Raw genomic sequence first — 22,885 nt, 5'->3', positions numbered from 1 at the left:
CAAGATTGAACTCTTTGGCCAGAATGCCAAGCGTCACATCTGGAGGAAACCTGGCACCATGCTGTGGGGATGTTTTTCAGCTGCAGTAGTCAGGATCGAGGCAAAGATGAACAGAACAAAGTACAGAGAGATCCTTGATGAAAACCTGCTCCAGAGCGCTCAGGACCTCAGACTGGGGAAAAGATTCACTTTCCAACAGGACAACAACCCTAAGCACACAGTCAAGACAACGCAGGAGTGGCTTCAGGACAAGCCTCTGAATGTCCTTGAGCGGCCCAGCCAGAGCCAGGACTTGAACCCGATCGAACATCTCTGGAGAGACCTGTTAATAGCTGTGTAGCGACGCTCCCCATCCAACCCGACAGAGCTTGAGAGGATCTGCTGAGAAGAATGGAAGAAACAGGTGTGCCAAGCTTGTAGCGTCATACCCAAGAAGACTTGATGCTGTAATCGCTGCCAAAAGTGCTTCAACAAAGTACTGAGTAAAGGGTCTGAATACTTATGTAAATGTGACCTTTAAAAATATATATATTTTTATAAATTAGCAAAAAATTCTAAAGACCTGTTTTTGCTTTGTCATTATGGGGTATTGTGTGTAGCTTGATGAGGGAATAAGGCTGTAACTTAACAAAATGTCAGGGGGTCTGAATACTTTCCGAAGGCACTGTATGCCTTTAGGTCGCTAGTCATTTCATCAGAAGTCTAAAATTACAACCCAAGCTATCCATTGTGTGTGGCTTTAGGATCACAATTACATCCGTCATTTCTATTATATGATATTTCCCTAATTGACAGTGAAAGCAGTCCACTGTAGAGATAACATTGAGCGTATTAAAACAACCACACACACAACCGGGTGGCACCTGGCGATTGGAGATCTTCACTATTCAGGTTAATGTCAAACATGATCTGAAATTCACCCAGATATAACACTGACCAAAAGTAAACGCCCCTTTTACACTCTGGTGTGTGTGCGTGTGCGAGCGAGTATTTGTGCGCACACATTCACAGCCGTTTATCCACAAACTAAAATGAGTCTGTGAAGCAGTGTAAACCAGCCTGGCTCGGTTAGAGATTTACAGACTAAGTCACCTCAGTTGTGTTAGCATTAATCTGTGTGCTGGTTAGTCTTTCAGTTTTATACTTTGCGCTTTATTTCCATTCCATTTATTCCATCCATATCCGCACAGTTGGCATCGATGCACCGCTCCCGCAACCACTTCGTATATGTAGCATATCATTTGTTTTTCAGGTTCTATTCAATAACAAGGGGCACAGTTTGGCACGACAGCCAAGCCACCAGGGTGATACAAAGCGAATGCATCTTTCCACGTTTTGACCCCCTTGACAGAAATGGCTGCTGGTTGGTTTGAGGTAGGGGAGGGTGGGGTAGGGCTGGGCGATATGGACCAAACATTATCTCACGCTATTTAAAAAAAACAATTGACGTTATAACGGTATTTGATGTTTTTTTAATAATAAAAGTTCTACATTTGTGTTATAAGTAGTGCGTGACCCTAAGGTGGCAACACATACATTCTAAGTGAATTCAATGGGTGTTTCTCCATTCTGATTGTTTTATACTGTTCAACTTCAAACCCCCAAAACGTCAGCATTTTCATTTGCATTTGAGATCATCTCCACACTGCCACATAGGGCTGCATGATATTGGCACGTAAATCTGGGCCTTATTTTTAACCAAATGTTGCAATTTGACTTGCGATTTAGAGCAAAACACTTGGGTTAACTGTTGGATTCATGGGAATATAATGTATATTCTAATTATATCGTTAGAATATACTAGTGGGCACGTTTAATAAAGTGTTGTTTGACATGAAAATAAATCATCTTTGGCTACATTGAATGTTTTCTCTTAGCTACTTCATGTAGCTAACATATTAGGTCTACACCATCACTGGTATTATCAGGCTGTATAGCTAATTCTGCTTGCTCTTACTCCGTACATTTATTAGCCAGCTAGCGATTAGCATTAGCGTCCACCAAGATTTTGGAACAACTTGCTAAGAAAAGGAAAACTAGCTGTTTGCAGATGTAAGAAGCACAAGCTAATAGTGATATTATAGAATGCTGCTAGTAGATTTATATTATTAAGAAGCAAAGTGAAAACGGCGTCATTGTCGTCAACATTGTTGCCTGTGCTGCGTTGACCATGCAGACTGAACGCGTGGTTGAGGAACATCCAATGCGCTCCTTGAGTGAAAGGAGGTGGGGCGAGGTCTGTGTGGAAAGCGGCATGGAGAGAGAGAGAGCGGAGAAGGAATGACTTAAGTAGCGGAGTAAACTATAAAAATGGACGTTACACACCGCGTATCACATTTAACAATCCAAACATTCAAATACCGTTATAGAAGGTAAAGTAAACACCAAAACCGGTCCGTGCATCAATACCAGTATATCGCAAAAAACGGTATACCGCCCAGCCCTAGGGTGGGGTTAGAAATGGGGGTCAGAACCATTTAATCTTCTTAGTGTCTTCCAACCCTAGAGCCACCCAGCTCTGATCCTGCTTAGCAGGAACAGGCCAGCTTGCCAAAGCGGTCATTAATCCGACCCATGCAGCATGCCACCGTTTTAGTTTACCTGAGGAGAAGGGAGGGAGGGGGAGATTTTACTGGGACATCGCCTGACGAGTGCCACTTTACCCTGCTCCGCTGTGGTGACCTTTGTCCTCCTGACCTCCATCCACTACTGTTAAGCAGCATGGCACAGATAGGACACATACATACTCTCACAATGGCATGTTGATGTCGCCACTCATTGGTCAGGGTTCTGATGCTGTGATGTTGATGGTCTCATATTAATCCGTCATCGTCGGTCGTCATCATTTTCATTTGAATTGCACAAAGCATTTTATACACAAAGATAGTGACTGTCATTTCTCTCTCGCTCTCTCTCTCTCTCTCTCTCTCTCTCTCTCTCTTCTCTCTCCCTCCCCTCCCCTCCCCCCATAGAGAAGCATGCTGTCAATGGCAACCCCACAGTGGAGCCGTTTCCAGAGGGCATGGAGACCATCATGTTTGGTAAGCCTCAATCTCTTTCAAATGACCGCTACCACTGATGACCGCTTTCACTTTTCATTGGTTCTCGTTAGCTGTGGTCATATTGCAGTCTTATGAACAACAGTAGCAGTGTTATTCGTATACTATAGTGGTAGTGTTATATGGAGGAACACAGTAGTATGAATAGAGTATGTGTTTTTGGTCATCTAGGATCAGCTTACCCTCCCCAAATTCTAAACTTGACAAAATCAAATCAAATGACATTTGTCACATGCGCCGAATACAACGGGTGTAGTAGACCTGACAGTGACATGCTTACTTACAAGCCCTTAACCAACAATGCAGTTAAGGAAAATACCCCCCAAAATAAGAAATAAAAGTAACAAATAATTAAAGAGCAGCAGTAAAATATCAATAGCGAGGCTATATACAGGGGGTACCAGTACAGAGTCAATGTGCGGGGGCATTCGGTTAGTCGAGGTAATTGAGGTAATATGTACACGTAGGTAGAGTTATTAAAGTGACTATGCATAGATAATAACAGAGAGTAGCAGCGGCATAAAAGAGGGGCGGGGGGGACGGACGACAATGCAAGTAGTCTGGGTAGCCATTTGACTAGGTGTTCAGGAGTCTTATGGTTTGGGGGTAGAAGCTGTTTTAGAAGCCTCTTGGACCGAGACTTGGCGCTCCGGTACCGCTTGAGGTGCGGTAACGGAGCGAACGGTCTATGACTAGGGTGGCTGGAGTCTATGAGGTAAAACCATGTCAAACTGACCTTAGATCATGTCTTAAGTATGTCTCTCTCTGGGCCAGGTATGGGCTGTTTCTGGGGGCCTGAAAAGCGCTTCTGGCAGAAATCAGGGGTGTTCTCTACCCATGTGGGCTATTCAGGGGGACACACACTCAACCCCAACTACCAGGAAGTGTGCTCAGGTAACTACACACACACACACATACACAAACCCCACCCTCCTCACACAAAAACACATCTATGTACACTAGTGATGCACGGGTCAGCTTGTTTGTTCACCCGTCCGCAACCACCTGACTACAGGTGATAAAGTGAGAATCTGAGGCCCACACCCGACCCCCTAACCCACAAATATAGAAAATGTGCTCCACAGTCAGAGATGCCGGAATGATTATTTGTTATTCAACTTGTCTATAATAATTAGATACATGCAGTTTCTCTTTTGTCATTACTTGGGACTCTATTCAATCAGATCCGCTTTAGACGACATCCGCACAGCGGCTGTTTTGGCGGTGTTGTAGGTGGAACTGCGTTAGAGCTGTCGTATCCACAAGCGGCTCCTGGCATTATACCTAAAGCGGAGTCGCATTACGAGAAATCCCGTGCAGCCTTGTTTACAAGTTCGAACACTGGAATGAGAGATGTAAACTACACCTGGGTTAGGCTGATAAAAAAATCTCATTATTTTGTTGAATGATTTTCAATTTGAGCGTCATTATTTCAATACAGTTTACACTTTCTCGTTCTGAACTTCTAACGTGAGTGGGACGGGTCTGGCTTTGTGACAATGATCAAGAGCAGCTACTCACCGATTTGACAGCTCCAATGCAGTTACACCTCCCCGGTCCTATGTCATACATCGATAGAATGAACGCTTCATCTGTAGAGTTTTCTCTTTCATCTCTGCTTCTCTCGTGCAGCGAAGACAAGGGACGGGGAGAAAATGCAATAAAAAAATAGGAAAGATTTCAAATGACATCAGTTTGACCGGTTTTAAGGGAATTTGAAGATGTGATATCAACCCAACACATTTCTGAAACGATTTGAGTTTGTCTTGGATGCATATTTCATGTGGTTGAAATACTGTCAGCTTTTTATGATGCTGATAAAGATAGCATCTTTATAGACGCTCCCTAACCATCCATTCATTCTCTTCAATCCTGTTCCAGGGTCAAAATGTACATTTGTTGAATTATTTTACTGCAAGAAATGCTTAATTCTGCAGGAGTTAATATTAAGGCTATGTGAGCGGTTATAGACCTATAGTCAGTGTCCAGATTTCAGTTACTATTTAACCCATCTGAGCAGTGCAGTTCCCTTGACGTTCCGTATTATTTTGTGACTGTCGAATTTGCATAGCGCCTCACAATCATCACGCACAACATATTTCCCAAACATTAGGCCACTGTTCTGGCCCTCCCTTCTCTTTATTTTCAAATCTCCATTATGCAGCTTTTCTCTTGTTGAATTCAACAACATGATCCTTTTTGCCTGAGTGGATCAGCATGAACTTTTTCAGCCCGAGTTCGCAAAAGCATTTGGCAATTGGCATGTGTTTGGCGCGCGTACAGTTAAGCCTTAAAGCTTAGGCTTACGCACTAACGCGAAATAAAGTCAAACCTGCGCATCACTTATGTACGTCATGTCTTTGTTAGTGTGTATGTGTATATGTCTGCAGTGTTTGCTTATGTACGTCTGTGCAACACCTGAGTATCTGGGCAGAACATACACTGTATATACAATAGTATGTGGACAAAAGTATGTCCACCTTCAAATTGGTGGATTCGGCTATTTCAGCACACCCGTTGCTGACAGGTGTATCAAATCGAGCACGCAGCCATGCAATCTCCATAGACAAACAATGGCAGTAGAATTGCCTTACTGAAGAGCTCAGTGACTTTCAATGTGGGACCGTTATAGGATGTCACCTTTCCAACGAGTCAGTTCGTCAAATTTCTGCCCTGCTAGAGCTGCTAGAGCTGCCCGGGTCAACTGTAAGAGCAAAAACATGTCAGCCGTGAAGTGGTAGGCCACACAAGCTCAAAGAATGGGACTGCTGAAGCGCGTAGCGTGTACAAAAGTGTCTCTCCTCGGTTGCAACATACGAGTTCCAAACTGCCTCTGGAAGCAACGTCAACACAATAACTGTTTGTCTGGAACTTCATGAAATGGGTTTCCATGGCCGAGCAGCTGCATACAAACCTAAGATTACCAAGCGTCAGCTGGAGTGGTGTAAAGCTTGCCAACATTGGACTCTGGAGCAGTGGAAATGCGTTCTCTAGAGTGATAAATTGCACTTCACCATGAGGCAGTCCGAAAGGACAAATCTGGGTTTTGGCGGATGCCAGGAGAACGCTACCTGCCCCAATGCATAGTGCCAACTGTAAAGTTTGGTGGAGGAGGAATAATGGTCTGGGGCTGTTTTGTCATGGTTCGTGCTAGGCCCCTTAGTTCCAGTGAAGAGAAATCTTAACGCTTTGGGATGAATTGGAACACCGATTGCGAGCCAGGTCTAATCGCCCAACATCAGTACCCGACCTCACTAATGCTCTTGTAGCTGAATGGAAGCAGGTCACCGCAGCAATGTTCCAACATCTAGTGGAAAGCCTTCCCAGAAGAGTGGAGGCTGTTATAGCAGCAAAGGGAGGGGACCAACTCAATATTAATGCCCGTGATTTTGGAATGAGATATTCGACGAACAGGTGTCCACATTTTGGTCATGAACACACACACACGCATTTCACAATTCTATGTTTTTCCCGTGGCTAGCATGGACAATGACATGCCCAAAAATATAGCTAAACCACTTTTTGTGGGCCATGCAGAGTGGCATGGCATCCCTTCCTTTGACAGTCCTCCGCCCTGATAATACCAGCGTTATTACCAATTTCAAGATAATACCTGTCCAGTATCCCTGCATAGGATAGTTAGAGTGGGTAGTGCCACCCTACTCCTCAGAAGGATCAGTCCGAGTCAGAGAGAGGGAGACGGAGAGAGAGAGAGAGAGAGAGGACGAGAGATAGGCGTTCTACAGTAAAGCTCTCTGATCCTCCCTCTCTTTCGCTATGCTTCTCTTTCATCTCTGCTCCCCCCCCCCCTCCACTTGTGACCTACTTGGAGGGATTGGATTCTGTACTGCGGCGTTTTGCTTCACACTGGTTCCTGTGCCACCTTCGCCTCTGCTGCCATACACTGCTAATGCACTCCACCACTACTCCTCTCTCTACTCATACTGTAACTCAACCCTGCAGCTCAGCCCAAGGCAATTGCCCTTTTCCAATACCAATCCTTCTACCCTTCATTGAAGACGTCCTTGATCTGATATAGCTGGATTGTTGAATGCTATGTGATGGATACGTTGCTTACACCTATACAAATGTGTTTAGGTCAGTGGTTAGTTCAAGGGTGGAAGGGTGGTTTTGAAGTATTTAGACAGGGGACCATGTTCACTCCTCAGTAGACAATCAGCGTTTTATTTGAGGGGATCGGTTTGAGCAAGACGAGGCACAGAATCGCCGATCTCGATCACATAATGAGAAGTTGTTTGGGGATGCACAGTGATTTGGAGATCCAGGATTCCATGCAGTCCCACTCACACCCGTGTAGCTCAGTTGGTAGAGCATAGCGCTTGCAACGCCTACGGTTGGGAGTGCGATTCCTGCGGGACACCAGTACGGGGAAAAAGTACTGTAAGTTGCTCCGGATAAGAGTGTCTGCTAAATTACTGTCAACCGGCAAAATGGGGGACAGACAGACATCTTAAACCTGCAATGGAAGAAAGAAAAGTAGGGTTGGGATGAAAAGCGTAACACAATGGATTTCTGACTCCGTCCTTGGGCTGCTTGGCACTGTGAAGGGACAGCCTCTGGGAAGATGAATTCATTCAAATAGATTCATCATTATTGATTGGTACTGATTCATATTTGGCCACGATAACCATTGTGGCCATGTTCGAAAAGTCGCTCAAACTAAAAACCTTACATATGATACTGCATGACACCTTTTTAGGAGAGTACTTATTGTTTTGGTTAGCATAACACTTCGTAGAGCAGTTCATTGGTGCATTCGAAGATTCAATGTGAACAATACCAAAGGGTGCAATGTCCCTGTTTTATAAATGAAAGAGGTGAAACGATCCCAAACACAGTGAGAGTGTTTTCGACTGCGGAGCTTCCACAGTAACTTTGGGCGCCCCCCGCAGCTCAAGGCATTGGAATGCAAGCATGAGCACGGGTGAGCAGGGAGGCGAGCGGGCAGGGGGGTGAGCGGGCGGGCGGCGAGAGGGGCGCTTCTGGCTTGGCTGGCGGACCTTCTGAGTGGAATCCCTTTGGGGGGTGCGAGCTCCCTCTTGCTGGCAGCCCCGAAAAAAGCTAAGGGAAAAAAAGGGAGAGAAAAAAGAGAGAGAGAGAGCGAGAGAGGAGAGTTGGGCACAGCGGAGGAACGAGCATCGCTTCACTGGGTGTGACGGATCCAAACGCTGCTCTGGAGACAGAAAGGAGGAGAGGAGCTGTCCACTGAGTCACGGGAGGGGGAAGAGAGACAGAGACAGGGGTCCAGTCCACTACAGTCCAGTGTGTGTGGGTGTGTTAGAATCAGGCCGTGTGAGTGTCTAAGAGGGAGGGAGAGAGGGACTGACAGCTGGGACTGCTTGATTGATGTGTATGTCAGTTTTACCGGGTCCCTCCTGTGTGTGAGTCACACCTTTATCTCCTGTGTGTGTGTATGCATGCAGACGTGTGTGTGTGTGTCTGTGCATTCTTTCTGTTTTCCTTCTGCACACTTGATTCAGTGTGTGTGTGTGTGTGTGTGCGTGTGCGTGCGTGCGTGCGTGTGTGTGTGCGTGTGTTAAAGTGTGTGTGATTCATAGACCATACCTGATTTATTTATTTATTTTCCATGTATATGACTAGGGTTGCACATTTTGGGGAATATTCAGAGGTGGAAATTTTCCGTGGGAATTAACGGAAATATATGCAAATTAATATTAATACCATTTAAATATAGATTTTTTTTGCATTGGATATATTTACCATATTATATGGAGACAGAAATCTTTTACCTTATCATAAGTAGTCATCATTAAAATGATTAAATCCTTCCAATAGAAAAAAACAATTTTGTTACGAATTTAACTTTAATTAAATGAGTTCTTCACATGGGATGATTTCACTGAACAACAAAAGAAAGGGACTATTGAATGATCCATTGTATCTCCCAAAAACATTTTCAACATACATCTGTAAAATTCTAGTCTAGAAACTAAAGCTTTGATTGTCTTCCTCTCAGGCTTCCATGTCTTCTCCCTGGACCTCCTCAATTTCCACCTCTTGAACATCAGACTCTGAGGCCTCATCTTCACGGTCACTTTCCAACCGTGTTGAGGATGGCTCGTTGTCACCAATTTTTCAACCCTTGTAATGGTCAGCCTGTTGCGTGCTTTGGTGTGTGTGTTCCCAAACAAGGACAAATTGCGCTCTGAGGTGGCTGATGTTGGTGGGACTTGGAGGATGATGGAGGCAACAGGGGAAAGAGCCTCAGATCCACAAAGTCCTTTCCACCAGGTGGCTGATGAGATATGTTGGCAATACTGCCATATTGCATCTCCATCCCAAAGCCCTTGTTTGGAAGTGTACTTCGCCAGACTGCCAAGAACCTTGCCCTCATCCAGGCCAAGGTGGCGAGACATGGTAGTGATGACACCATAGACCTTGTTGATCTCTGCACCAGACAGGATGCTCTTGTCAGCATACTCGGGGTCCAACATGTACGCTGCGGCGTGTATGGGCTTCAGGCAGAAGTCTTCACGCTTTTTGATGTATTTATTTCAGAACTGCAGTTTCCTCTGCTTGGAGCAACAGTGACGTGGGCAGGGCAGTACGGATTCCTTCTCTTTCATCTGCAAGCAGAGTCTGAACATCAGACAGGACCGCATTGATCGTCTCCCTCAATCCGTGCAATGGCTACTGCTGTAGGTTTCAGGAGTTTCAGGCTGCTTACCACTCTCTCCCAAAATACATCATCCAGGAGGATCCTCTTGATGGGGCTGTCCATATCGGCAGACTGTGATATGGCCATTTCTTGGAGAGACTCCTTCCCCTCCAGGAGACTGTCAAACGTGATGACAAAATCAAATCAAATCCAATTGTATTTGTCACATGCGCCGAATACAACAGTGAACTGCTTACTTTCAAGCCCTTAGCCAACAATGCAGTTTTAAGGAAATAAAAAATGAAGAACAAGGTCAAAGATAAGAAAAACAACTGATTAAAGAACAGCAGCGAATAGCAATAGCGGGGTCAGTGTTTCAATGTACGTGGGTGTTGCTGGGAAGCTTCAATGTGGTGCTCTGATTCTTCTCACTTTGCTTGGTGAGGTGGATTGTTGCTATAACTTGATGACCCTTCACATACCTAACCATTTCCTTGGCTCTCTTGTAGAGTGTATCCATTGTTTTCAGTGTCATGATGTCACAGAAGGAGCAGATTCAATGCATGAGCAGCACAGACAATGGGTGTGATGTGAGGGTAGGACTCCTCCACTTTAGACCAAGCAGCCTTCATGTTCGCAGCATTGTCTGTCACCAGTACAAATACCTTCTGTGGTCCAAGGTCATTGATGATTGCAATACAGTCTGTTTTCTCTATGATTTGCTTGACCTTCACTTGAACTCTGTTGAACTCTGCATCCAGCAAATGAGTATATAAAGCATGTCTGGTTGGAGGGGTGAATGCTGGGCGAAGAACATTCAGAAATCTCTCCCAATACACATTGCCTGTGAGCATCAGAGGTGAACCAGTTGCGTACGCAGCTCAAGCAAGACATTCATCAGCATTTCTCTGACTACGTTCCTCCATTGAGTCAAAAAACATATGATTCCAGGAGGACTATGAGCTGTCGCCATCGATAAGGTGTCTGATTCATCATTTTCACCCCGAATAGAAGTAGAGGGACTTTTGTCAGAGGTTGCTTGTTGTGAGCGCTGAGGGAACTTTATGGACTTGGCCAGATGATTCTGCATCTTTGTTGCATTCTTCACATATGATTTGGCACAGTATTTGCAAATGTACACAGCTTTTCCTTCTACATTAACTGCAGTGAAATGTCTCGACACATCAGATAGTGCCCATGGCATTTTCCTTTAAAGAGTAGAAAAAAATGAGTAAAAAACCCCAAATACAATTCCGTGTACAGATAAATAGTTAAGCAGTTAGATTAAGCAACTCCTTTGTAAGATAAATATTTTTATGTAAGTGTATGGAAACAGGTGAATTAACACTCCTCAGTTAGCAGGTGGTTCAAGCAAGCTAAAACCCACATGGTAGCAAAAACTAACTAGCAGAAATTGTTAACAAGTTAGAAATGATTTAAACACACTTTGCTGTAGGCTACTATTTACTAGTTAACAAAAAATCATGTATGTCATATCAAATATACCACCCAGTATTGTAATCACATCTTACCAGAAAGTATGTAGTCCTAGGCTCAGACAGTGTAGTAGTGTGGTAGTGCTCAATAGCATCTCATGTCCAAGATCTTGAGAATAAGCTGCATGTGATGAAAGAGTGCACTGTGCATGCAGAGGGTTGCAATTCCATTGGATTGGGGATAGTTTAACCAAAATAGACCTAGAATTCCCTTATGTGTATCCCACAGAAAAGGTTCACTGTTATAAGCTAACTTTTTTTAAAAATGAATTTAAGCAAAATTCCCAAAATTCCAAGGCTTAAATTCCCATTTAAAAAATCTGGAAATTTACCGAAAAGTTTCCGACCCTTTGCAACCCTATATATGACCCTCAGCTTGCTTATTGCTTTGTGTCTGCATATGTGGATGTGAGTCTTACTGCACCAGCTGAGTGTGTGTGTGTATATATGTGTTTGTATATGTGCGTGTATGTGTGTAACAGCTGACCCTGAGCAGGACCCACTCTCCGGATGCCTCCAGGCGGCTTGTTGAAGCTTTGGGGTCCTGGCAGCTGCAGGCAGCCAGAGAGGTGCCCCCCACGGTGCCTGTGTGCTTTTGGCAACTTCCGACTCGAAACAGAAACAGTTGCTGTGCACCCACGCTGCCTCTAGCAATAACATGTATCTCAAGTGGATTCACGCGCGTGTGTGTGCATGTAACTGTGCGCCCCTCTTCACACAGAGGCTACATTCTAATCAGGCAACGTTAATGGGCAGACTTCCAAACACTAGCGGTGCTGAGCAAATTTAATATATTACATGTGATGCTGGGTGAATATTTTAAAGCGTACTCCGTAGGATTTCTACATTCAGCTAGACCATTATATCTATGCAATAGCTGTTTGTGTCAATAAATTGATTTCAAAGGAGAAAAGGAACACATTTTAGAAAATAATTGCTATAGTTTGATGTGTAAGTGGGGCATGCAAAATACTGTACAAGATGATGATGATAATGATCACAGAAATAAATGATCAATCAGACTTCTCACAGTAGGATAGATGAAAAGATGTGTTCACCGATAATATTCTATTCAATTGAATAGAAATGTCTATGGAATGGAGTTGCATGAGTCCATATGTGACTATGATGTGTTCGACACTGTTATGGCCTGGGTTGCATTCCTTTTGTCACACTGTAGAAAAACATTTTGCAAACGGGAAAATAAATTGCACCTTTCGTGCCTAATGTACACAACCATCTGGTTTGTCCCCAGGTTTGACAGGACACGCTGAGGTGGTGAGGGTGGTCTTCTCCCCTGAGGACATCAGTCTGGAGGAGCTACTCAAGGTGTTCTGGGAGAGCCACGACCCCACTCAAGGTAGCACCTTACACACACACACACACACACACGATGCACACATGCAAAAGAAAAGTTGCCCTCAGACAGGACCCAATCCCGGGGGGGCCAGGGTGTATTAGAGCAGAAGGAAGCATGGGTGTGTGTGTTTCTGTGTGTGTGTGTTTGTGCTTGCGTGCGTGCGCGCACACGTGTGATGGCAGTGGGGGTTGGGTGGGTCTCAGGAGGGTAAGTCAACGACAGACTGTGTTAATGTGTCTGGGAGCCAATCATCCATGAGGCTGATGGCAGGGGTAGTTTGTGTTTGTTCCTCAAACCTTCCATGACTAGGCTTCTGCCAAATAATATAATAATACAAATATAGAAAAATACAAATATAGAATAATATATATTTAGCATGTTTTGGAATATTTTCATTCTGTACAGGCTTCCTTCTTTTCACTCTGTTAATTAGGTTAGTATTGTGGAGTAACTACAATGTTGTTGATCCTTCCTCAGTTTTCTCCTATCACAGCCATTGAACTCTGTAACTGTTTTGAAGTCACCATTGGCCTCATGGTGGAATCCCTGAGCAGTTTCCTTCCTCTCCATCAACTGAGTTAGGAAGGACACCTGTATCTTTGTAGTGACTGGGTGTATTGATACACCATCCAAAGTGTAATGAATAACTTCACCATGCTCAAAGAGATATTCAATGTCTGCTTTTAGAATTTTTACCCAATAAGTGCCCTTCTTTGCGAGGCATTGGAAAACCTCCCTGGTCTTTGTGGTTGAAATTCACTACTCAACTGAGGGACCTTACAGATAATTGTATGTGTGGGGTACAGAGATGAGGTAGTCATTCAATAATCATGTTAAACACTATTATTACACAAAGAGCAACTCATACTGTGACTTGTTAAGCACATTTTTTTCTCCTGAACTTAGTTAGGCTTGCCATAACAAAGGGGTTGAATAGTTATTGACTCAAGGCATTTCAGCATTTCATTTTTAATCATTCGTAAAAATGTAGAAAAATATTCCACTTTGACATTATGGGGTAGTGTTTGTAGGCCAGCGACAGAAAATCTCAATTTAATCCATTTTAAATTCAGGATGTAACACAACAAAATGTGGAAAAAGTCAAGGGGTGTGAATACTTTCTGAAGGCACTGTACGCACACACACACACACACACACACACACACACACACCACACACACACACAGTTCTTCCCATTGTGTGTTTGTGAGCGTGCATGCGTGTGTGAGATCTCTGCCTTTTTGCCTTGCCTCAGTTCAGAAGGGCTTAGTCCCAACAATGCGATGTCGAACTGCATAGCCTCCACCAATCACGGCTAGGATAGCAACATTCCCAGCCAACCAGATACTCCCAGCAGCCTCCTCTTTGTGCCCTGTTTCCATATTCAGTAACACACTTAATCTGGTGAGTTCTCTTGGATGTTGCATAAAGACGTACGTGCATACCCTCAACACAAATTAGAAGTTTGTTCTTTCTGTCTCCTCACCAACACCCTCCATTTCTCTTTCTTTATATCTTTCTCTCTCCCTCACACACACACACACACACACTACTCTTATACACACACTGCTGTGTCGTAAAATGATCAAACCCTGTATGTGACATCTGCATATGGAAATACTCAAATGTAACGTTTGTTCCTGTGTGGATTCGAAAACTACTGTACTAAGAGCTTTGTAGATTCTCTTGGGCGCATATACATCATCACACACATTACGTGTACGCACTCTCAAAACGCATTCACACACATACAGAGCACACACCCACACATACATGAAGAGACGCAGACAGACAGACAGACAGACAGACAGACAGACAGACAGACAGACAGACACACACACACATACAGAGAGCACACACACGCTTGGTTGCTTCAGCAGTTCGTTACTTCCTTGTTAAAAGAGGGACCCAACCCCCTGTTCTCTCAGCGGACCCCGGGGCTCTCAATCTGTCTGGAGGATAAGAGCATCTTATCTCCCCTTTCCTTACCCATTCACCCCTCTCCTCCTCCCATCCCTCCACCCCCCCCCCCCCCATCCCCTAACACCCCAGAGCTGATGCTTTCCTCTCCTCTCCTCTCCTCTTCCCTCCTTTCCTCTCCTCTCATTTCCACTCCTTTTCTCTGCTCTCATTTCCTCTCCCCTTCTCTCCTCTCCTCCTCATTCCCATCTCCTCTTGTCCCGTCAGCACATCCGCAGAGCAGAGCGGCGCTACGAGTCGACCGCTCCCCCGAGGCCGTCCCGCTCATCTTCACGCTCCCCTTTTATGTCTTAGTCACTCTCTCCTCTCCTCATCCTCTCTCTCTTCCCCCATCATCAACCCCCACTCTTCATCTTACCCCCCTTTTGTCTCCTCTCGGCTGTTTTTTTCCCTCCTTCCCCCTCTTTCTCGTTCTTTCGTACATTTTTTTGAAGACATGCCCGCCATGTGTCTGGCTGCCAATGCTGCTGCGTCAGTGAGCAAGGCAACAAAATGGCCGACGCAACCGTTTTCTTCAGAGGACAGCGACGCGCTCGCTGTGTGACTGTGGAAGTGATAGACCTGGGCCACGTTCAGTAGGCTCCATGTGTCAATCGTTGCAGAATGAAATGGCACGAATAGAGCTGACCCGATTCCTTATTCTACATGTCAGAGAGGCGTGTTCGTTCGACATAATGTATCTGAATGTGCCACACTGCTGTGTCCTGCTCAATTGCGGGCCTGTTTACGCTAGCACAGGACCACGGAACCTGTATTTTTATTGATGCATTTTCCATGTTTCTCTTCACTAGGTTCCATTATTTTTTCCCGTTCTGCGAGTTAGCTTATGCATGGACACACACAGAGGTAAGAGATAGGTTTTGCAGTATATGGTACAGGGCATATAAGTACGTGAATATATAAGTACGTGAATACCTCCCTCTACCTCCCACACACATGCTGAAGACGGCAAACAACATCGCGGATGTGAATGTCGAGAGGATTCCACATAAATCAAATTGCCAAACGCATCAACGAACTGCGGGACCCTTTTTATTTGATTTCTTTCTACCTCCCCCTATAAGCCAGTGACGCCATCACACATTTGTCTGCTACCATCCATCCATCCATCCCATCTTACCTCCCCTCCTCCCCAGCTGGAAAAGACACACATCCCTAATGACACAAATCTCCCCCCGCCATATTTTAGGGGAACCCCCTATCTAAAGCGAGACGCCCTCTTGGGGGGTGACCTTAACCCCCCTCCCGCACCCCTCCGTCATGCTGAAAGTGTCCCACTCCCCCCTTTCATTACCACGTGTCACTTCATTACTGACGACGGGTGGGGTGACAGGTCGAATTTATGGAGATTATCTGCGTTGTGTGTGTGTGGTAGTAGGTGAGGCCGCCCGGTATGGCGTTAATATCTCATTGAGGACATGAATTAGCTTGTGATGAGCCACAACAAACAATCACCAGACATGTACCCGGTGAACCGCCCCCCAAATACACCAATATGTGGTGATAGGAGGCAAGGTTTTTGTACACACACACACACACACACAGACAGACAGACAGACAGACACACACACACACACACACACACACACACACACAGGGTTGTGTTACCATAGCGGGAAGACTTGGACGACACAGTGATGAAATCAAATCAAATTGTATTTGTCAGATGTGCCGATTACAAAAGTGTAGACGTTACCGTGAAATGCTTGCTTTACGCGCCCTTTCCCAACAACGCAGTTCAGAAGTTAGAACATGAACAAGTAGAGAAACAGAAAATAGTAGCACAATATAATAGCACAATGAAATAGCAATAACATGGCTATGTACAAGGAGTAGCAGCAGACAAAGCAGAGCGTCTTCCCCTGTCTCTCTCCATGATCCTCAGTGTATGGGCGTCACACTCAGCCAACCCTCTGATGAGCAGCCCTGTTCTACTTTAGCAGGGTTAGCTGAAGGGCTAGCTGTGCCCTCTTCCTCAATGATCCCCTACACCTAACCCCTACCCTCTCACCCTGCCAGAGAGAGAGAGAGAGAGAGAGAGTGCGGTGGAGGGACGGGACTGGTGACTGTCTGTTTGTGTGACTGCCATCCTGCTCGTGCACATCTACACGCACGTTTCATTGCGTACGGGCCCTGAGGGGTCTTTCTTACGTTTCTCTCTCCTGCGCGTCAGCAACGGGTTACGTAAGACAGGGGCAAAAATAGCAGCGGTGAGTGGAGCGGTCGGTCTCTTGGGGTTGGCACGCACACAGCTCAAGCAGTCCCGCGGGCCACAGCGCTACCTGGGTACTGGCTGTTGCTCCAACACTGGGGGCTTTAGTGGCACTGCGGCTCTCCTCTAGTACTGTTCTGTAGTACTATTGCCTTTCTTTAGCATAGAAGTTTAGAATAGAACACAATTTGAATACTAGCTGTGAACGAAGGAGTTTGGCTTGTGTTTAGTGCGTTTGTCTCTGAAAATAGAAAAAGTGTTATTGTGTGTGTAGATGTTACTGTGGGCTAAGTTAAGCTATTCTAATCACATCGGATAGCCTTACGCCTAATAGGCTTATTTTTTATGCGAGTCGATTTGAATAAAATTGCCAGTGTTGTCTTGGTTCTGTTCTTTGGTGTGAATTATTGCGAGATGTGCAAGGTTATGGTGCAGGATTACATTGGCTTCCTTGCCAATCCATGCGCTCTGTTCTGCTCTGTCCTAGCTGCCGACTGTGACACTGAGTGACTCTGAGTTGTCCTCGTCTCTGCTCCACTCTCTGCCAGGCACGGAGGCATGAGTGTGTGTGTACGTATATTTGCGTGCAAAGGCGCGTGGCACTGCCGACAGCAGGGTGAAAAGGAAACTAAAGAGAGGCCAGAGAGGAGGAGAGGAACGCGGCGAGAAGGAGCGGCTAATCGGAGCACTTTAAGTTGTTAACGGGATAAGGGAGTGGGGGGACACACACACACATTTACACCATAACACCGTCTCCATCAAACATAGTTTGTTATCTTTTCGCGTGAGTGTTTAAAACAAAGTGTTAAGCACTGAGGGGCTGAGATGGTGGTGGGGGTGTCTGCCATTTTGTTTTCTGAATTATGGTTCATCATCGTTTCGAGTAGACCTTTCTCCCTCAGTTCTCTTCCCTCTTTCCACCCCTACTCCTCGTCCTCCTCCCTCCCTCCCGTTTGCCTTTTTTTTTATAGCAGCCGGCGTGCCCCTTAATCTGATTAACTTCTTACCGTTTCATCCACTTTTTTGCCTGCAACTGAAAAACACACAAATCTGTGCATAGTATAAGGCCTACACACACACACAATGCACAGACATGTTTCAAATACACACACACACACTCAGACCTATGCACACACATACCCACACACGTTTCACAGACACACACACACTCCTCATCCGGCCACGCGATTTCATCAGAGTGGCAGAGAGAGATGAAAGAAAGAGAGAGGGGCAGAGAGAGAAATACAGGAAAGAGACAGAAAGGAACGAAAGAAAGAAAGAGGCTTTTAGGATGTATCCACATCCAACAACTGCCAGAAGTAGGAAGCTAGCTGCAGGGACTGTAGTGTGTACGTATGTGCCGGAGTTAGTGCTGAAAGAGATTTTCTTTCTGGAGAATGGATAAGTAGGAAATCTCTTGAGGGTTTAAAGCACAACCAAGAGGGCTGTGTACCAAATGGCACCCGATTCCATCTACTTTGGGCCCGGGGCCCATAGGGCTGTGGTCAACGGTAGTGCACCACACAGGGAACAGGGTGCCATTTGGGACGCAGACGAGATGTGTTGTTGGGGAGAGTTGTCACTACTAACTAGTAATCTCCCTAGAACTCAGAAAAACAAACTTTTTATCACCCAACTTTTGTTGCCACATTTTGAGATTTTTTTTGGGGCGGGAGTTCATTTTTTGGGAAGGGGATATATATATATTTTTAAGAACACAATTTTAATTAGGGCTTGGTGGTGCGTAGGTTAGGTGGGTGACCTTTTGTGAAATGTGCGGAGGGTGGGGTAACCCCTAGCCCCCTCTACACCCCCCATTATCCCCTCTGTTTTCAGAAGCAAGGCACTCATGAATTATTCAAGAGGAGCAGGGAGGCTCTCATTAATAATTTCTGATGCTCTTTGATGGATGGTGGAGAAAAATAAGGGCCCTTAAAAATAAAGGAAGGGGAAGAGAAGGAAAGAGGGCAGAGATGGGGAGTTTTTAAGTATAAGATTATTTTAGGCTCTGAGGAGTTCTTAAAGGAAGAGTAAGAGGGATCAAATGTGACATGATTTACAATATTTAATCGTGATATAGGATGAAGTGTGATGATGCCGTGGATCATGTCATGGATTCCTTGGTTTCATCATTGTCTCCCTCTACTCCATCACAACCTCTGAAGTGAAAACTATAACATTTTATTTTATTCTATTTTATTCCATTCTATTCTGTTCCATTATATTATATTAATTCCATTTAATGATATTTTATTCTATTCCATTCTATCTTTCTGCTCTCCTCCTACATTCATCTCTCCCCCTTCCCCCTTTTAAAAAAAAACTAAGTTTACCTGAGTCCCTTTTGCTTCCAAAATATTTGTTTTCAACTGTTTTCATCCTACGTCATGGTGAAAACCATGTGGGGCACGAAGTGGTAACGGCGATGGTCACTGTGGCGGTGGCTGGTTAGGGACCCTAGGAGGTCACACGGGAACGTCACGCGGAATGGTCGGCGGCGCTGGGGCAGCCAATCAGGGAGCGTTGTTGTGCCCTTTGATGAAGGTGTTTTGGCGGCAGCCATAAGCCTTATCGCACTGACGGGAGCTGGGGGTAAAATGGCCTTCATCCAGCCCTGCCGAGAGAGAAGGAGAGAGAGAAAGAGAGGGACGGAGGGGGGGGAGGGGATATGACGGAGGGATAGAAGGAGAAAGGGATCAGAAGCAGGACAGAGAGTGAAATTGAGAGGGAAGGAGGGATGTGAAGAAGGACCAGAGAGGGGAAGATGGGGAAAGAGGGAGAGAGAGCGAGAGAGAGAGAGAAAGAGAGCGATGAATAGAGGGACAGACGGCCTGAAAGAGACTCTGATGCCATTCGATGCCAAACGTCCCCCAGGATAGTGGCATTTCAAAAGTAGAAAATAGAAGCAAGCTTTTTGGCCACTTAGCAGTACATATACGGGAGCCAAGTCTTCTCCAACGCGTCTGATGTAAAGCTGATGAAAATATTGACAAGCTGCAGAGCACAGCTTGACAAGCCGCGCTAGCAGACTGAGAATGGGAAACAGATACACTGCCTGTCCTCCACTACTGTGTCTACAACACAAGAGAAAGAGCTGCACTTTTATAGAAATAGACGCACGGAGATGTTTAAATGGGTAACTCAATGACAAATGTAATTTCAGTTCACTTACAATTTGAATAATTTTTTCATACAGTATGGAAATGTAGCTAGGCGATGTAGAAAATGTATGCTACAATCTTGACCAATCAAGTCTGCTCCTTCATGGCAAAAATATGATGTGTATATCACAATGTTTGTTGGCACTTCTACTACAATTAACCTGCGTTGTCTGTCTCGTCGGTGTGCTTTCAGGGATGAAGCAGCAGGCAGACTATGGAACCCAGTACCGTTCAGCCATTTACACCTCCAGTCCCTCTCAACAGGAGCTGGCTCTCAACACCAGACAAGCCTACCAAGAGGTACTGAAAAACCTTCTAACCCTACGCTAACTACACGAACAAACACACACACACACCCACACATGTGTGCACTCACACACACACATAGATGCACGCACGCGCACACACGCACCAGTGGCGGTCGGTGCCGTTTAAGATGAAGGAGGACAATTCTTCTTTTTTTATTTTTATGAGCGTAGCCTTATTTCTATGACAGCATATTGGGATGACTGTCATTCATATTCAATTCACCCAGCTCAATGTGACCTCGATAGGTTTAGGCTACTACATGATACTCGAACGTTCCCTATACCCACCACGAGGTTGCTACAACCTAGCTTATGAATGAAAGTTTACAACGTAGGTGCACACAGGTCGAGATAATTGTTTTAGGTGACAGACTGACACATTTAATAGCGCCTTGCACACTCTTGCCTGCATCTAGCTGGTCTAGGGTGTGATCATTAGTCCAACAATTTACAAACGAGAGTTTCTATTGGACAAATGAAGGTATGTTTATCCCCGTTTCATTCCGTTTGCTGGAGTTTAAGAAATGGAAGTTTACAGAAAGTGGAATGGATACACCCTGATCACATGTAAACACAATTCACTTTCATAGCAGCCACGTTGTATTCCTTGGAGCGTCTAGGCGCTCCCCTTCTCTCACCTTTTCCCTTCGCTTGTGGACTTCAATGCATAACAGCAGTCTGTCACCAGCCATATCATAAGCCCTGACCTCTACACACAGCCTACATGGTTGTCACCATATTAGCTAAAGTAACGTCATAATCAGCATACTGTAGCTAATAGAACTAACGCATCAGTAAAGCCGCTACAATCATGCAGTACAGTGTGTACAGTCAGTAAGCAGTTTAGCAGTTACATCTACGAGCCCCGGTGGCAATAAAGGTGTAAAACCAAAAGCTTATCTTGACTTGGAAGAGTTCCAGTGTTGGATAGGCATAGCCAGCTGGCTAACATAGCATCCCTCTGTTTGATCCGGGTGTTTGAGTAGGCTAAACTAGCTAGTTGCATTTGCTAGCTAAGTAAGTGAAAGTGAAAAATAATGTCTCTCTCTCTCTTGCTTCTTCTTCATTTTTGAAGAAATCAATTTGTTCAAAACTGTTCAACTACCATCTTTCTCTCTCTTTGAGTCAACTAGTCTCCTGGCACCTACTACCAAAACCCGTTCAAAGGCACTTACATCTTTTGTCTTGCCCATTCACCCTCTGAATGGCACACACACACACACACACAATCCATGTATTAATGTCACAAGGCTTAAAAATCCTTCTTTAACCTGTCTCCTTCCCTTCATCTACACTGATTGGAGTGGATTTAACAGGTGGCATCAATAAGGGATCATAGCTTTCACCTGGTCAGTCTATGTCATGGATAGAGTAGGTGTTCCTATTGTTTTATCAGTGTACTCACATACACTATGATCTAACACTACACTTCTAACACGTTGCCTCTCTTGTTTTTTGCCCTAGCACTACATAATAATAATAATAATAATAATAATGATGATGAACTCATCGTCAAGCTGCGATTATTTGAACCAGGTGTGTAGTGTTAGCGCAAAAACCAGGGTCTCCTGGTACGAGTTTGGGAAATACTGGTTTAAACAAACCTGAATCTCTGCTTTACGTTGACATTACGTCATTATTAGGGAATTTTGATATCACAAGTGCCGCTGTGTAAAAACACAGACTCATTTTTGCTCCTCGGGTTCACTTGTCTCCAGCAAGTCATGATTCATTGCTAGCAAATGATAACCCTTCAATATCATAGAACCAGGTACTTACTGTAGCACCGTAGGAGGCCGTTCCTTCTCTTGCTAGAATAAAAGACGCCCCTGCTGTGTTCCGACCTGGTACCGACGAACCTGCAGTTTGCAGTTCGCAATGCTCGTCAGTGGTCGAGAACTTGACTTTGAGCCAATCAGAGAATACAAACCTCCACATGGGAAAGCCAACAAAAGTGACAAGAAAAAGGAAAAAAGAGGGCACTTTTCCCCGGTGTTGTCCAACCCCTATTTCACGAGAATTGTTTTAACTAAATTGTTTTAACTAAATTGTTTCCATCTAGCTAAGGAATCTTGTGCTTGAAGGATTTTTTGTTTGTTAGGTTGAGTTTGATAATGTGCACCAGGCAGTCACACACACTTCATATGAAACAAATGGGGTGGTAAGTGCAGCACAATGCACACAACACTAAATGTTTTACCAAGCTAGTGATATATCAAGATTTTGATGAAATAATTTAATTCACTCTCCATTCCATGGTTAGTGCTATCCGGGATCCTTGGGACATCCCTACCCTGAACCCTAAACTGAAAAATAACACTTACCTAACCTTAACCCTTACCTTAACCATTTTCATTTTCAAGGATCCTCACTTAGCATTATCCCTTCCTGCTTGCTAGCTAACATTAGCTAAATGGTTAGCATCGCCATTTAGCACAATGTAGCTAGGTACTCCACCGACTCTCTACAGTTAACAGGCAGCTTAATTCAAAAACAAATCCATTGTGATATAATTATATCTAGTTGAGGCCATCTGGTTAGTATCAACAAGGGCTTACTACATATTCTAGCTAGCTAGCAACAATGTTAGAACATTAATTAGCTTAATAGCTACAGGCACAAGTCAACAAGCCACTGCCACCTTGTGGCCTGGGGTAATTTAAACAAAG

General features: G+C 44.7%; 1 protein-coding gene across 2 annotated transcripts in view; it reads left to right on the top strand.

Annotated features, from left to right (window-relative positions):
• LOC115138286 (mitochondrial peptide methionine sulfoxide reductase-like) overlaps window positions 1–22,885 on the top strand; it is a 43,949-nt gene that overhangs the window by 5,606 nt on the left and 15,458 nt on the right. For both annotated transcript variants that reach the window (XM_029674983.2, XM_029674984.2), the window contains exons 2-5: window positions 2,973–3,041; window positions 3,834–3,953; window positions 12,451–12,555; window positions 20,102–20,208. In XM_029674983.2, the coding sequence (XP_029530843.2) occupies window positions 2,973–3,041; window positions 3,834–3,953; window positions 12,451–12,555; window positions 20,102–20,208 (401 nt within the window). The remainder of the gene's footprint in view (window positions 1–2,972; window positions 3,042–3,833; window positions 3,954–12,450; window positions 12,556–20,101; window positions 20,209–22,885) is intronic.

Source organism: Oncorhynchus nerka, linkage group LG12 (genome assembly GCF_034236695.1).
Source record: "Oncorhynchus nerka isolate Pitt River linkage group LG12, Oner_Uvic_2.0, whole genome shotgun sequence".
In the NCBI taxonomy this organism is placed as follows: domain Eukaryota; kingdom Metazoa; phylum Chordata; class Actinopteri; order Salmoniformes; family Salmonidae; genus Oncorhynchus; species Oncorhynchus nerka.
Note: the sequence above shows the minus strand (reverse complement) of the source record. Positions and strands in the feature narration are given on the sequence as shown.